This window comes from Molossus molossus, unplaced genomic scaffold, assembly GCF_014108415.1.
Source record: "Molossus molossus isolate mMolMol1 unplaced genomic scaffold, mMolMol1.p scaffold_m16_p_14, whole genome shotgun sequence".
NCBI lineage: Eukaryota > Metazoa > Chordata > Mammalia > Chiroptera > Molossidae > Molossus > Molossus molossus.
Genome location: NW_023425349.1, coordinates 42,813,856 through 42,829,235, shown reverse-complemented (window position 1 = coordinate 42,829,235; position 15,380 = coordinate 42,813,856). Strand labels below are relative to the sequence as shown.

The 15,380-nt window shown below is 38.2% G+C and overlaps 1 protein-coding gene across 6 annotated transcripts in view; it reads left to right on the top strand.

Moving 5' to 3' along the window:
* Positions 1-15,380, top strand: part of LOC118630279 (transducin-like enhancer protein 4) — a 143,927-nt gene that overhangs the window by 41,348 nt on the left and 87,199 nt on the right. For 3 of the 6 annotated variants that reach the window (XM_036262108.1, XM_036262111.1, XM_036262106.1), the window contains exon 6: positions 8,831-8,905. The exons of the other annotated variants lie outside the window; for them this stretch is intronic. In XM_036262108.1, coding sequence (XP_036118001.1) covers positions 8,831-8,905 — 75 coding nt within the window. The remainder of the gene's footprint in view (positions 1-8,830; positions 8,906-15,380) is intronic. 6 annotated transcript variants of the gene reach the window in all.

The window sequence follows — 15,380 nt, the reverse complement described above, 5'->3', positions numbered from 1 at the left end:
AAAAATTTTTTTTTTCTCACAGAACAGTTTGCATAGAAACAGCTTTAGCTAATTTGATTACAACATGATGTTGTGAACTCAAGTTCCTCTTGTATTGATGCTCATCATCACTAGCACCATCATATCCTGCTCCAGCCAGCAGGAAGAAGACAGAGCATGCGTCTTTTTTCTTTTTAGGGTATGATGTTGGAGGATGTTTCTATTTTTGCTTACTTTGCAGTGAGCAGTACCTAGTTACCTGCCCACAGCTAGTTGCAGGGGGACTGGAAATGTAGTCTTAGCTGAGCGGTGGTTATGCTCTATAAGGCCGTTACCTTACACTAATGTAAGAGAGGAGATATCAGGGGACAGTTAGCAGTTTCTTCTAGATATCATGCTGCGCCTAAAATAAAAATAGTGGCCATTAATATTATTGCCATTGTTGATATGAAGAGAAGTCATATTGAGCCAGTGGTGTGTCTTTATATGAAAACTCTAGCTCCGAGTTTATGATCAGTACTACGCATATTTTAATTTATGCCATAAAATATAAATAATACATAGTTCTTGGTATAGAAGTCTCTTCCAAATGTGAATTATAAAGAAAAGTACACCCATCACAGGGGATAGAAAGAAACCCATATGAACAGTTATGGGTCCCGTGGGCTGTCTGGGTCTAGATGCACATTGTATGTTTGTGCCTGTATTTTTCAAGGTACAGAGATTCTCAAAGACACCTCTCAATTGATGGGTGGGATATAGCAGATCACACATAGGCCTGTGCTATGTAGCAGACTGGCTGGAAGGAAAATGCTACTTGAAGCTAGAATTTATTGTTAAGAAAATCTCTTCTCATGAGCGGAACATTTTGCAAGTCTTTAACTTAGAACTTTTCCCTTCACCTATCTCAGACATCAGATGCATTCTTGTGGATAATGTATTGTCTTTGATCTGGAGAAATGGGATAAAAAATGTTGATGGTCTCTCTCCCCCAGAAATCATGTTAGATATATTGGATAAGTCATTTTTTGTTTTGATGAATTATAAAACAGCTCAGACAAATTAGCTCAGGTTGATTGTTTTGCAGCATCAGACTTAAACCATTTTAATGTCTTGGGCCTCAAACAATTTCCAGACTACAGCTTGAAGTAACCTGAAATGTGTGTACTGTATGGAGAGAGTGAGAGAACATAAAAGCAGTTCCTTATGACCAGTGGCTTCCCTAATTCCCATTTATTAAACCCCTGGTCATCGTTACCTTCGGAGAAATGGCATTCGTCTTTAACCTTGTTTTCAGCAGAATGTTACAACTGGTTTCAGTGCCAAGGAGGATGGATTACACACACACACACACACACACACACACTCACACACACACACACTCACACACACTCACACATACCCGTACTTCTGTAAGTTGTCTTGTTCCGGGAGTTGCCAAGGAGGATGGATTACTTTCTCTCTCTCTCTCTCTCTCTCTCTCTCTCTCTCTCTCTCTCTCTCCTGTAAGTTGTCTTGTTCCGGGAGTTACTTAAGCGGCAGCAGGGCTGCTCAGAGGCCAGTAGGGCCTGGCAGAGTCCTGGTGGGGCCCGCCTTGGGGCCCGGGCTTGCCATAAGCAGCTATTTTTCCTTGCATCTGTAAACACTGATTTAACAAATAAAATAAATAATCCTAATCATTCTTTTGACCATTTAACAATACTTCTACGATCATTAGAAGTTTTGGAGTATAAAAGGAAAATTAGAAGTGAAAATATTAAATTTTCTACTTTTATTCTTATATTTACCCAGGGAGAGAGAATATCACAGCTTTTGAATGCTTTCTGGTGCAAGTTTAATTTTAACCCAGAACTTGGTATTGTTGCCCTGTTAGCTTTTCTAGTGAGTAGTACCAAGTAGTTAGAGTTTTGCTCTAGAATTCTCTAGATTTATTTGGGTGCTCTACATTATATCTAAATAGTAGAAAATAATACAAAGTTACATAATCCTGATAATAAATTCTGATTCCAATTGGCTAGAATAACTAGTCAAATCAAATGATATATAAATTTCTATTTGGGGCAGGGCATTGATTTGGTCTTTTTAATTTGATGGAAAACACCCTTCTATATTATGAGATAGGGGTGTATCTCAAATGCTACATATTTGGCATCTGGATTAATTTAGAATGGTACTGAATTGTTCTGAACCACATTTCACATGTATAGAATAATTGTAAAATGGAAGTTGAAAAATATGATCAGTCACTTTCCTATTGTGCCTCAGGGAGGAGATGAACAGAACAGAGAGGTTCCAGGCCCCAGTGGCAGTGTTTGCGCCTTGTTATGGCGCAGGCTGATTCGCCTTATCGCTTGTTCACTTTGTAAGGAAATCAATGGCTTGTGATAACTTGGTTTGGTGTAGGAGAGGTTGGCTGAAGTCGCCAGAGATCCCCTGATAAGTATGCAGTGATACCTGGAGGACCATGTTCAGAAGTCATTCAGTAGGTGCCAGCAGCCTTCACAGTGTCATCTGCTTTCCAGTCAGGGTCCTTTTTGTCAGTGTTGGTTAATGTGTATCTAAGGATGTCAGAAAATGACTAAGTGCACCTGGATTGGGATTTTAGAGTATTTGGTCCAGATTTCTGATTCTAGAATTGGATAACCTTTCGTTTACCCCCCCCCCCCCTCCCCAATACTGAATGAGGCATCAGAGGGCATAATCCTGTCCCATGCTTCATGGTTGACTAAATTGGCTTGTTCTGCATTATTATGGTGACAATTGGATGTTTGTTGAGATCCTTTTAATGACATGATGGCCTTCTTGCCCTTAGTAAGTGAAAGATTATTCTCAGGAGGGGGTTAAATGTAGGCCTCCTTCCAAAGGCAGCCAATTCTTATCCCTGTGTGTCTAAAAAATATAACGTCCATTTGAGAAACTGACTCATTTCTTTGACTTTCAGTTAGGTAGTGATTAGTTTATTACTGGAGTTGTCCAATACAGTAGCCATAGCCACATGTGGTTATTTAGATTTAAATTAAAATTAATTAAATAAGATTAAAAATTTAGTTTCCCAGCCACAGTAGCCACAATTTAACTGCTATGTGGCTAGTAGTTCCCGTATTATTGGCGCAGATCTAGGACCATTTCAGCACTGCAGAAAGTACTCTTGGAAGCACAGACTTGTAGAGCTTATTGGACATATCAGTAAAGAATGCCCTGCCCCCATGTGAGTGAGAGTGAAACCCAGATCCCAAGGTGTATTCCTGAGAGCTTTAATCCCCGGTCCAGAGCTGAAATAGTTTGGAAAGTCTTGCATACATACTCACTCTCTTTGAGATTTGAAGCTCAGGGAAGACCTGCAGTTTGCCAGGTATTAGCCAAATTAAACCTGGTGGGGTAGTTTGCTTTTTTAATACTTAATTTCTGTGGGACTAGCATTTATTGGAATACCATTTAGGAAAGGCTGACTTGAGTTTTGTAAAATTTAAAGCTTATTTGTGTCAATAAACTTGGTAGAGTTGCTGAAAAAACGCTTAGTATGATTTTAGCCTAACTTACTAGATATGGAGTGTCACTTTCATTCAGATTTTATCTTATCTGCTCAGCCATATTGTGTCTGGTGCATTGAGCACAACCAGAGGAGTAGCCAGAAGCATGAGCGGCCTGAGCCAGTGACCTGGGGTTGTTCAATCTGGAATACAGATAATTGAGAACATGTATTATTCCATTTTCAAATACTTGAGGCTGAGAATTTAGAAGCAAAAGACTGGGTCCAGTGGGAAGAAATTATCTGCCTAGATTTCTACTCAGTATTAGGGTCCATTATTCTCAAATGGAAAAAGCTTATCCATGAAGTATAGTGAGTTCCCTTTCAAAGGATTTGATCAAGCAGAGACAGACTGACTACTTTTTTAGGGTATGATAGCAGAGGTTGATCTGTTGGACATAGCAGTGGCCCTTGGCCTGTGGTTGGTACGGCATGCCACCATCCCAAACCCCTCAGCCCAGGCAGTGTTTGGAAATGTGTAGGCATTTGGAAATACGGAGAGACTTGGTTGGTTGGTATAGTGCTTGGTAACTACTGCATTCTGGGTCTCATGATTTTTAAAGGTCCTTTGTTGTTCTAAGTGAGTGGCTTTTTGTACATGTGGCTAGTGATTCCTGTTAGCAGGAAGGGCATTTGGTCCAAGTTCAGGCTTAAGTATCTTTCACCCTGGAATATTGGATTAGTCTTCTAACTGTGCTCCCTTCAATCTGGTTCCCTTCCCTGCCATCCATCTTCTTAGTGTTACCAGGTATATCTTTCTAAAATGCAGAACTGATAGCACTCAGCTACTTAAACATTTTTAATAAAAAATGTCTTTACTGGGGAAAAGTTTACCTTTGCAAGTTGTGTGAAGCCCTTCTCTGTTTGACCTTCCCCGCCTCAAAATTCCACTTCCTGCTAGTACGTGGCTCTATAGAGTATGTGTACGCCATACTCAGATGATTTTATGCACTTGCCTTTATTGTTTTTTTCTGGGAATTCCTCTTCCACTTTAAAGACTTTGGCATTGTGTCTTTCCATTCTCAAGAAGGCCCTCAAATCCAACCAGTCTTGTTTCTCCCAACTTTTCCCCTACCCTACGTCTTCCTCCAAGCAAACATTCTTTCTATTCCTTGACAGGCTCCTTTCTCCTTCAGGGACCTTAGCCAGGCTGTTCCCTCTCCCTGGAATTCTTTTCTCCTTGTTCTTCTACCCTGGACTCCTGCAAATCCTTTAGGTCTCAGTTGTTGGGTCAGCTTCCCTAGGGAATTTCCCCCCAGGCCTGAGATTCAATTAGATATTTCCCCGATAAGTGATTACATAGCATCCTGTAATTTTCTTCATGGAAATTATCCTCTAATTGTAATTACAGAGCCTCTTGAGTATTAATTCCCTGAATGTCTTGTTCATTGCTCTTATCTCAGTTACTACTATAATGCCTAGTACATAGTAGGTACCAAATACATATTTAATGAATGAATAAGAGAACGAAGCCTTTCCTGATGCCCCAAGAAATGTGCTTTTGTCATTTCTTTCTGTAACATTCCTTAGTATTTTATATCTTATATTCTTGTGTGTCTGGGAGTTATTTGAAGAGTTGGAGCCATTATCTGTTGTTCACTTTTGGATCTCCATGTGTCAGAAACTTTATTGTTGTTCATTATAAGAAGCCTACTTCATTTTATATCTTTGCCCTTACTACTTCTTTACTCTCCCTGTCGATAAGAGGGGGTATTAAAAAACGTTAAGTTGTTGTAGAGTGTTGTTGTTGTTTTTTTTAATTACTCTTTTTATTAGAAATACCGTATCTATTGCCATGCTCAAAAGTACTGGCATGGCAGGTATTGTTATTATAATACCTAGAAAGTATTAAACACCTGTTGTACACATATTCGTGGTTTGTTAAAGCCTGTTTCTCAGCAAGCTTTGATGGATTTAGGTGCTTATATTATTTATATTTTTAATACTTTTCCTGAACAAATGTAAAAATTAATTTTATGATGAAAGTAAGTAGGCAATTGATTTAATGTATAGAATTTCATTTACTGACCATTTTCCCTAACCATGCTTGTATTCCTTAAATCACAGTAATTTACACATCATAACATTTACTAATTTTAAGTGTACAATTCAATGATTTTTAGTAAATTTGCAAAGTTGTGTAACTATAGCCACAATGTAGGTTTTTTTGAAAGGATTCTTTAAAAATTATAAATCACAGTATTTTAAAGAATAATTGGGCTTTTGTTTTCTCTGTCTCTTCTCCAAATTCCAGTTACAGGAGCACCCCTTCTCACCTTTGGCTTATTAATATGTTCTTAGTGGTATTTTATTGGGTGGTGCTGGTGTAAAGTTCAGACCAGGAGCTTATATCTGAATGAGCAGCCTGAGCAATAAAAGAGGCCATAAGGATTGTTGCCTTATGCAGATTTACTGGGTCTAGAGTGGCTGTCACCACTTGCAGTGAGGTGGCAGAGGGGATAAGCAGGAAGTGGGAGAGGAAATGAGATGGAGAGTGGAGTGGGAGGAGAGGAACAGATGGGAAGGGGAAGAAAAAGGTAAGAGATGACAGAAATAATGGGAAAGCCATCATGTTCCTAAGAAGATGTGAAAAACATGCTGTATTTTCTGTTTCAGAGAGGTTATTAAAAATTGAACTTGGGGGGAAAAAAGTGTCTCCTCTAGGTCAGTTTATGAGAGTACTATGGCTTCTTCTGTGTTTGATTTTTTTTTTTCTCTTTCATTTGCCCCTTCTCTGCATTTTAATTGTTACCCCTTATCTGCTGCATGCTTTTTTAGTCTGTGGTATAACGGTACTGTGTTGCTGAGTAAGCAATGTTGGGGTGTTTCTGGTGCTTTCAGAGCACATGGGGGGAGGGGGGAGGAGGGATTCTTTGCCTTAGGGAGCTTTTCTTTAAGAGGTCCTTCCTTAAACAGCAGATAGTTGTTAGCAGAAATAGGGAAGTAAAATCCTGAACTGTAGGTAAAGTTCAGATATGGCATAACATGGCCATTGCCATGGGAGACAAGGAAGGAGCTGAATCGTGACTTCTATTGTCATTTTAGCTTAACAGTTTCTGTAGAACATCAGATGTCAACGTTGTGGTTCACTGGTGTGTTTCTGGTTTTCTCAGTAAATGCCTTTGATTTTAATGCTGAGCCAGAAAGATATCTCCACTGCCTAAGGCATCTTTGCCTATTTTGGCGGTTGGAATCCAGTTTATGAAGCAAGATTGAATGATCTTTATGGTAGAAAGGCCCTAACTAGATGGATCGCCTGCATCTCTGTCTTACGGAAGCGTTCTTTGAATGCTCAATATAAAGTAGATGATATTTTAGTAATACGAAGATAGTTCAGTAATATACAGAAATAGCAGAGAGTAAGACACACTTAAAAGCTTTTGTTGAACGAATGAATGAATGTGTGAGAATGAGTGATATACGTGTTGGATGTATGCATGTGGTCCTTGGGCTTTCAGTTTTTTTGGAAGTTTTGAGTAGCCATTGTTGAATTTCAAGAATTCTGTTGAAAAGAAAAGGTGAAAAAGTTCATAAAAGTTTCTGTTCGTGTACTCACTTTGAGTATTAGGTAGATCCCGGAGTCATCCTACATGTTGTCTCTTTCTCTGCTTTTCAAATAGTCTCATTTTCACTACTCTTGACAACCATATTACCTTAAGTCTAAACATGAGCTCTATACTTGGCACATAGTAGGTGCTCAGTAAACATACATGGTCAGATTGGCTTTAAGGGAAAATAACTATAACTGGTCATTTTATTGATTGTGCCTCTCTATTCCTTCTAGTGTTTCCATAAATCTTTAGGATTTTTACTTTCTTTAGAGAAAGGGAGAATTACTGCACTTTGGCAAATATTTTATTAAACAGTAGGAGAATGGACAGGGATATCTATAAAGACTTTGGAATTGCTTCTTAAGCCCTTGCTTTAAAACTCTACAATTAAAAAAATCAAAGGTATATTTAATGTTCAGAGTTTACTAAAAGCTTCAAATGTAGTGATCTGTTGTTTGACATTTTTCTTTCCATTAGTAGTAGGCCCCAAATACATACTAGTATTAGGAAATCAAGAGTGAAAACACCGTATGTAGGTAACTGATTTAAAGCAGTTTCCTCTCCCATATCACCATCCCTACCACCCCTACACAGCTGGGAGGTAGAAATTATAGTCACCCTAGTTAATCTCAGTAATGACTTATTTGAAGGTTTTGGAATGTGTAGTACCAGGTAGCTCAAGGGGAATTTTGTGTTTAACTGATCACTTAGCTCTTTGTATGTATTAGTAGTATGATAGCTGAACTTTGTATTCACTGTAGAGTAGTGGAGAAATTTAGCTACATATCTCAGCTGGGATCAGCCAAACCAAAGCTCTTCCCAGGCACACAGAGGAACACTGTATTTCACAACACAGTCCCTCTGGCTCTTCATTTACTAAACCTAGTTAAAATAAGTCCCAAAGAGACCTATTTTATATTGAATTTGAGTATACAGAAACTAGAATGTTCAAGTGTGTTTAGGTGGGGGCACTTGTGTATGTTCAGATGTGAGTTGCCTCCATGCCGAGACTTCTGTTCAGTTTTTCTAATGTTACAAAAATTACTAATAGCAGTTCTTGATCATTCTTTGTAGACCTGAATGAATAGAGAGAAGACTCTGTACTATCCATCCTGATTTATCCCAAAGAAAAATGACTTGAACTTGTAGGTTTTAGTTTTTCCATTGCATTTAAAAGAAATGCATGAAGTCCTCAAACTTGATTAGTAGCGAGAGTTTGTACATTTTAAATCTCTTTTAAATATGCAGCCATTCATTACTGGAATTAAGATGAACATTTTTCACATTTATAGAAGAAACATAAATGTTTAATTCTATATGTCTTTCTAGTGTTTAACAAACATCAGGAGAAATTTTAAAAATAAATATTTCTAGGAAATATTTTGAATTTTTTTATATAGGTGGAAAGAAGAGGGAGTACAAAGAAATCAGGTGAAATGGCTTGTGTTATTTTGTCTGTTAGTGTTGGTGGGAAGAGGTTGAGTCAAAAGGTATCACTGACGAAAATAAAATTTAAGTGGCATCTACCAGTTGTAAGGGAGCATCTTTCATGGGGACGCAGTTGGAAGTCCAGTTACTTCTCAGCATTATAGACCCAGATATACCATAGACATTTAGTCAGTCATCCGCTACCTGGGGCTTTATTTTGAAATATGGAGACCCCTATATCCTGTTTTGCATGTAATTGAAGTTAGTGGACATATTAGGAAAAGCTATTCTTGATCTACTAGAAAACAAATAATTGTATTCTGTTTCTGATCTTCATTTATAGCACCAGCAACAAGTGGTGCAGGCTGTGGAACGGGCCAAGCAGGTGACCATGGCAGAACTGAACGCCATCATTGGGGTACGTGGCCTTTCCATTTTAGCTCTGATCTTGATGATTGTCATCAGCTTTCTCATTCTCTTTTAAATTTCATTCCATCAAAAGGGCAAAAGGCAGTAGAGGATCACAAAGTGAAATTAAGCACTTTGCCTTTAATCTCATGTGAATTTTGGTGGCTACCGCAGATACTTTGGATGGTATTCTCACCAATTCAGGTCGACATGTTCCTGAAAACTATCCCCTAAGAAGACTGGGTAGTTTTCATAATATTTCTTTCCTTTGCAATCTGCCTCTGTTGCTAATCTGTGCCAGAAAAAGATTCATGTTGCTCCGATGTTAAACTGACCTGATTTCTTTTATCTTTCCTCTATACAGAGTATCATAATATTTTAGTGAAATAAAATGTACATTTTTGCATCACCTTGCTACTCTGTCCTGTGATGAGTGTGGTTCTTATGGGCTAGTGTCCATTTGTAGTAAAAATGATAGGTGAATAACACCTTTTTGAAATTCAGAGGCCCAGTGAGAAAATCCTTTCTGGTGACAGTAGCATGGATAATGTTGCAGAGAACTCTCGGCTGGAATTCATGGTTTGGGGCTGTCACTCCAACCCCACTTACATTTTTGCTCCCCTCAGAATGAGGTACCAAGTAATACAATAAGGTGGTAAAACAGAAATAAAATGAAAAATCGTAGAGAAAAAGGGCACAATAATATTCCTGTCTCTATGTAGCTAGTACAAGTAGTTCCTTGGGTTGTTGTAATAAAGACACTACAACTGTACCTGCCTCTTTCTGCCTCCTCCCAAATACTTTCTTTTGTGTGTAGATTATACACAAAAGTCGTCTTTTTTCCCAGTGTATCAAACACACTTTGAAATGCTAATTATTCCATTTACTTCCATTAAAATTCAAATTGCTGAGTGAAGATGTGGATAAGGGTCGCCTGATAGTCAGTCTGAAGTGAAGATATTGCTTCAATTATGCCTCTGTCTTTTAACAAGGAAATCAGAACTCTGGGATGACTGCTGTGGTGGTGGAGCAAATAGTCTGATTGTAGCTTGTTTTTTAATGGGCTATTTTGAGTTCTATTTTCTGTCCCTGTGACCACAGGACAATGCTGGTAGTAAATTAGAAGATGTAGTAAATGGGAAAGTTACCTTCTTCAGAAGCGTCCCTTGGAAAGAAGAGGTTGAAACAGAACAAGCCATAAGCCATGCAGACTCATTTGTCATACATTTTCCTTGCTGGGGGTATGGGGAAGAGTGGAGAGCAGAATATATTTCACAATCAGCTGTTTCCTAAAGTTCCAGAGTTGTATTTTTAAAGTTAGTATTATATGTAAAACACCAGATATTTTTGCTTGAAATGTGTGTTGTATTCATGTTGGGATATATTTTGGTCACCTCCTCTCCCAGGGTCACTAGGGATAGAACCCACATTTGTCATACCCTACACTACACTGTCTGCTGGTGGGAGCATGCTTCGTCATTCTGGCTTAGTGTTCATTGTTTGTATGAACCTCTAAAATGTAGGTATCCATCCTACCTTATGTCTGGTTGGCAGTCTTTTCTAGGGAACAGAATACTTCTTTCTTTTTCTAGTCTTATTAGTTACTGTCTGCACATTGAAGAGATTAATCTAAATCAAAACCACATTGTTTTATGCTGGATGTTGCTTAAAAATATGAAAGAAGATATAAAAATCAGAACAAGTTCCCTTTTCTTCACATCAAGTATATTTTATTACTTTTTTGTATCTATTTCATTTTATATACTTTGTTTTGAATGGGGTGGCAGATTGCCTTTTCTCAGGGAAAGGGTGATTTATTAGACTGTAACCAAATAACTGACATAGATTGTGTATGTATGGATTTAATTATTAAAATAAAACTAATTTAATTTTGTGACCTAAAAACTTATTTAAGAACTAACTCAGTAGAACTGCATGCTATCAAAGCAGCATGTGCTACAGTGGGTGGATCTGGTGGCAATTCCAAATTATTTGTATCTGAGCAGAAAATGAAGTCAAAATCACGTACTCTGACTTCTGAAAAATAGGTTGTAGAAATAGAAAAACAAATCTCACAGTTTTAGGGAGCCACAAACCAAGTGAGGAGAAAAGAGCTAGAAAATAAACTCACTTGATGCATTCTGCTGCTGCTGTTCTGTCTCTCTGGTCTTTGTTTCAGCCCTGATAATGCCTTGTGTCCAGTAGTTTCAGAGTTGTAACATTGTGGAATTTTATATGCACCTGCTGTTGCCCTTGGGCATGGCTGCGTTTTGAGGTGATGGTGTTTTGACCTGCTACCAAAGTGATGAAGGGTCAATTTTAGATTGTTACTTGAGTCTTAGTAACAATGGCTTTCTGCACTGAGGGGATGAAAATTTTTTTCCCAAGAAGCAAAGACCCATCCAAGCGCCTGCAGACCTTCATTTATTTATCACTATGTATATATCTTTTTTATATGTGTGCACACCATCCAGACAAGTGCAAGTGTTCCCAGATTTAATGAAATCTGATGAAGCACCTTTTTAACTCTGCAATATTATTCTACCTTCATTGGTAAATGAGCCAAGCCAGTGATCCATGCCGTTTAAATGCAAAATGCTGAAGTGAGCCTGGAACCTGGAGAGGCTGCTTGTTCTCCTGACAATAAGCTAGTTGTGCTTAATGGAATGAAACATAGTTATAATGATTTCTTTCACAGGTCATGTTCAGTTTAAAACTGTTGATAGATTGAAATAAGTTCAATACCATTTATCTTTTATTTATAAGGGGGAAAATAGGAATATTCCTGCTTTGTTTTCTACAATTAATATTTTGTGTTTTGTTTTGAATTGGTTGTATTTCACGTTTCCTTGAAGCCTTCTAGGAGTTCCCCCAAATGGCTGAGGGAATGTTATGTGTCTCTTTTGATCCTGTCATGTGTCCTACTAGCCACTGTGTTTTTAAATTAGAATCTCTGCGAGATCACACTGTTGGAACAACACACAAATTGTAGTTTTAAATCAGTAATGTGATCTAATTAGAAATGATGTTTTCATTTCCTGTATTATTAAATTGAGTCATCTGACTATCTTAAAATGCTTTTTAAATCCATTCACTATATAATCAGCACATGCTGTGTGAATGTGGTTATGCTTAATAAAGGAGGCTGACTTAGGAACTTCATAAAATTTCACCAAAGAAGCTGTCATTAAGAAACAAAACTTTCATTTGTATAAACATTGGAAAAGAAAATGTTCGGCTTGTAAAAGTAGAAAATGAGGTTCCTGTAGATTCCCCCCTTTTAAAACCTAACTCTTTGAAGAAGAAAAAAACATGATAGAAATAATGGATTTTTTTAAAAAGCACAACCCCTAAAAAATCCTTCAGAGCAGGTATGCTATGGTGTTGTAGGAAAATGCAGTTTAGCACAAGAAATGCTGAACTTCAATTTTTAGCAGTGACATTTTAATGATAGGAAGTCTGCAAAATTATTTGCCATCAATTGTGAAGGCAATAACAAGCCTTGGTGGTTTTTCACACTCTCTGTGTTAAGTGCTTTCAGAATGACAGCGTAAACTGTGTTAGAGAACTCCAAGGAAGTAAAACTGATTAAAATGTTCATGCTTGAATGGTGCTGATGGAATAGTTCATTTGGACTTTCTCTACCTCCTGCAGCTCAAGCTGAAATATTAAAATTCAGTGGATTTAAATCTCTCTCCTCTCAGCTCAGGAAAAAAACATTACATTTTAATAGGTTTTAAACCCATAATTCATTGGTTTGGAGCAGCACTATTAAATCTATTTAAATATTACTTGTATTACTAAGGAAATGATTTAAATGACTTTGCCTTTACTATCCTATGTGTTCGAGTTATTTAAAAAAAAAGAAAGAAAGACAATACCTTAGGGGTTTTTTCTTCCTCTTAGCATTTTGTTTTATTGTCCTTGTCATATGATTGGCTCTTAAATTATAGATGTATACATTTCAGATTGGCATTTTGGCAGAAGGTTTTGCAGTATGACAGTTTTCAAATATATGTTCCTCTTTTTCCATTGTGGATTTAAAAACTGCCATTTTAGGTTCCAGAGGCATTTAGATGCACCATTGTGGTAATTTCCCTTGTAGCCTCTTTTAAATATAATTAGCATTAGGCAGAAAACAAAACCCTGAAAGATATAAATATATGGGCATACATAAAAACTTGTGTGTGTGTGTTTTTCCTTCCCTTATAACACAAACTCCAATAACACAAAATTTGAAAAAAAAATAAAAGATATAACTGCTTTTTTTATCAACAGCAAAAATGTATTAAGTATCCAAGAGCCCTATTTCGTTTCTTCTGTATTTGTTAATAAAGGGCTTTCCAAAGGTATTGTTCATTTTGCAGTAGTTCTATTCCCTTTTTGCGGGGCACAGATGTCCTTCCTGGGCCCACCTCATCACCCCTTTCTAGCTGTTGCCTCCACAGCATGGGTCCTGGCTGGACAGCTGTGCTCAGCTGCACTGAGGTGCTTGCATTCCCCAGAGCTTTCTGTGGGCTTTGTGGCACTCCACTCTTCACTTAGGCCTATGGAGCACTGAGGGTGAGTGGCGACCACCCTGTGGGATAATGCTGGGCCTGCAGGCGGCAAGTCAGTAGAATGTCCCCCTCCTGCCCCTTGGGGGGATAAATTTGAGGTGCTGTCTACATTCCTCCACAAAGGGTCCCAGTGGATGGAAGCTTCAGTTGCTTCAAAGAGTAGTGAACAGCTCATGGTGTAGTGATCAAGAATACATCCTTTTGTATTTCCCTCCTCTGATTCGTTTTTCCTAGGCCCCTACTCCTACTCCTACTCTGGGATTCTCTCAAAATTACCTGCAGCCAAGCCCTGTACTTCCTCTGCTTTCCTGGAGGAATTGAGACACTGGGGATTGGACTTCACCGGCCTCAGGCTCTCTAGGGGGGGTTTTCTGGTATAGGTAGGCAGTTCTCATGGTTTAGAATCATGATTTGTGAACAGCACAGCTCTTACATTATTTTTAAAATAAATACTTTTCAATAAATATGTAGGTGAGCTTCCCTTTCTTGTTATTCTCCCAACTGATTACTACTGCTGTTTTCTAAATATATATTGTAAGGGATAAACAAATGAGCTATAACATAGACTTACATTTTATCAGATTGTTATTCCAGTTTTGTTACTGTCTATACTGAACAATGAGCCTGGAGCTTAAAGGCTTTATAACATATTCTGGCCACTGGCTGCTTGATGTACATGGCTTGCTGGGGTGGGGGTTGGGGACAAAAGTCAGTCTTTTTGCAGTTGTAGGGCTTTGCTCACCTGCTCTCACGGAGTATGATAAAGCTGTGATTCCATATAAGCCAAAGCCACTGTGCATCATAAGTCTGCACCTTCCTCTGTATCTCATGCTGGTTTGCCAGCCCCTCACCTTTTTTGTTGTTTTTTAAACTAGGTTCATTTACCTTTGATCAGGGGACTACATTGTTGAGTGATGTAGTCATAATCTAATCTTTGTGCTACAATCCATTAAGGCTCTAAGAGGCAATACTTTCCCTTCTCTCTTAACAAAGACTCATATATTTAAGTCATTTTAAAGCTCTCCATCTATTTCAGAACTCCCTAAAAAAACCTAGGTAAAGAACAGGATTTCTAATATGTCTTTATATTTTGTACTCCATTAATATCTTTTGCAAAGTTTCTCTAGAAGAAATTTCTAGAAGCTATTCTCAGGTTTTTGTAAATTGTTGCTAACATGAAGTGCTACTGTTTTGATTTCTGTTGAGGGAAGGGGCCCTTCTCACCCTTCTTCCCCCTAAGAAATGTATTTCCATAGTTGAGGGTAGAGTTCAGCACGTAGTGTTACAAGAGCTGCAGAATGTGTCCGGGTGGGTGCATCTGACATTGCTTAATGTATGTGAGCATTCGGCTTCCAATAAAGAAAGTCCCTTTCCTGGTCTGTGAATCTGCATTTCATTCACTCCAGGCCCAGGGACCCTGATGGAAATGTTACACAGAGAAGCAGGTCACAAGCAAATCAATTTGCAAGCTTGTACATTGTTATTCTTTTTGTTGGTTAGCATTTTTTGTTTGTTCTTTTCATTTTGCTACATCTTTTTTACTTTTCTTACTGCCAGCAGTGCTCCTACAAGTTACATCACCAACTTCCATTTAGTCAGACCTTTTCCCTTTTGGACCCAGTCTGCCCTGTGTCCTTCAAAGCTGGGAGGGAGAGAGGAGGTAGGCTCACTCCAAACAGGCCATTAAAGTACAATTCTTAAGGTAAGTTTTAAGGAGGATTGGTGTATGTCCTCAGAGCTCCCTAGCAAATCAGTCTGGGAATTCTTTTACCTAAAAATGATTTGTGCTCTTCAGTGTTCTAGGGACCTTTGCAAAAAGGTCAGAACCTTTTAGGAACAGTAAGAGTGATGTAATGATTACATCTACTGGTTCATTCACCAAATATCTGAGTACCTTTACCAAATTCTATTAAAGGGGCACATTTT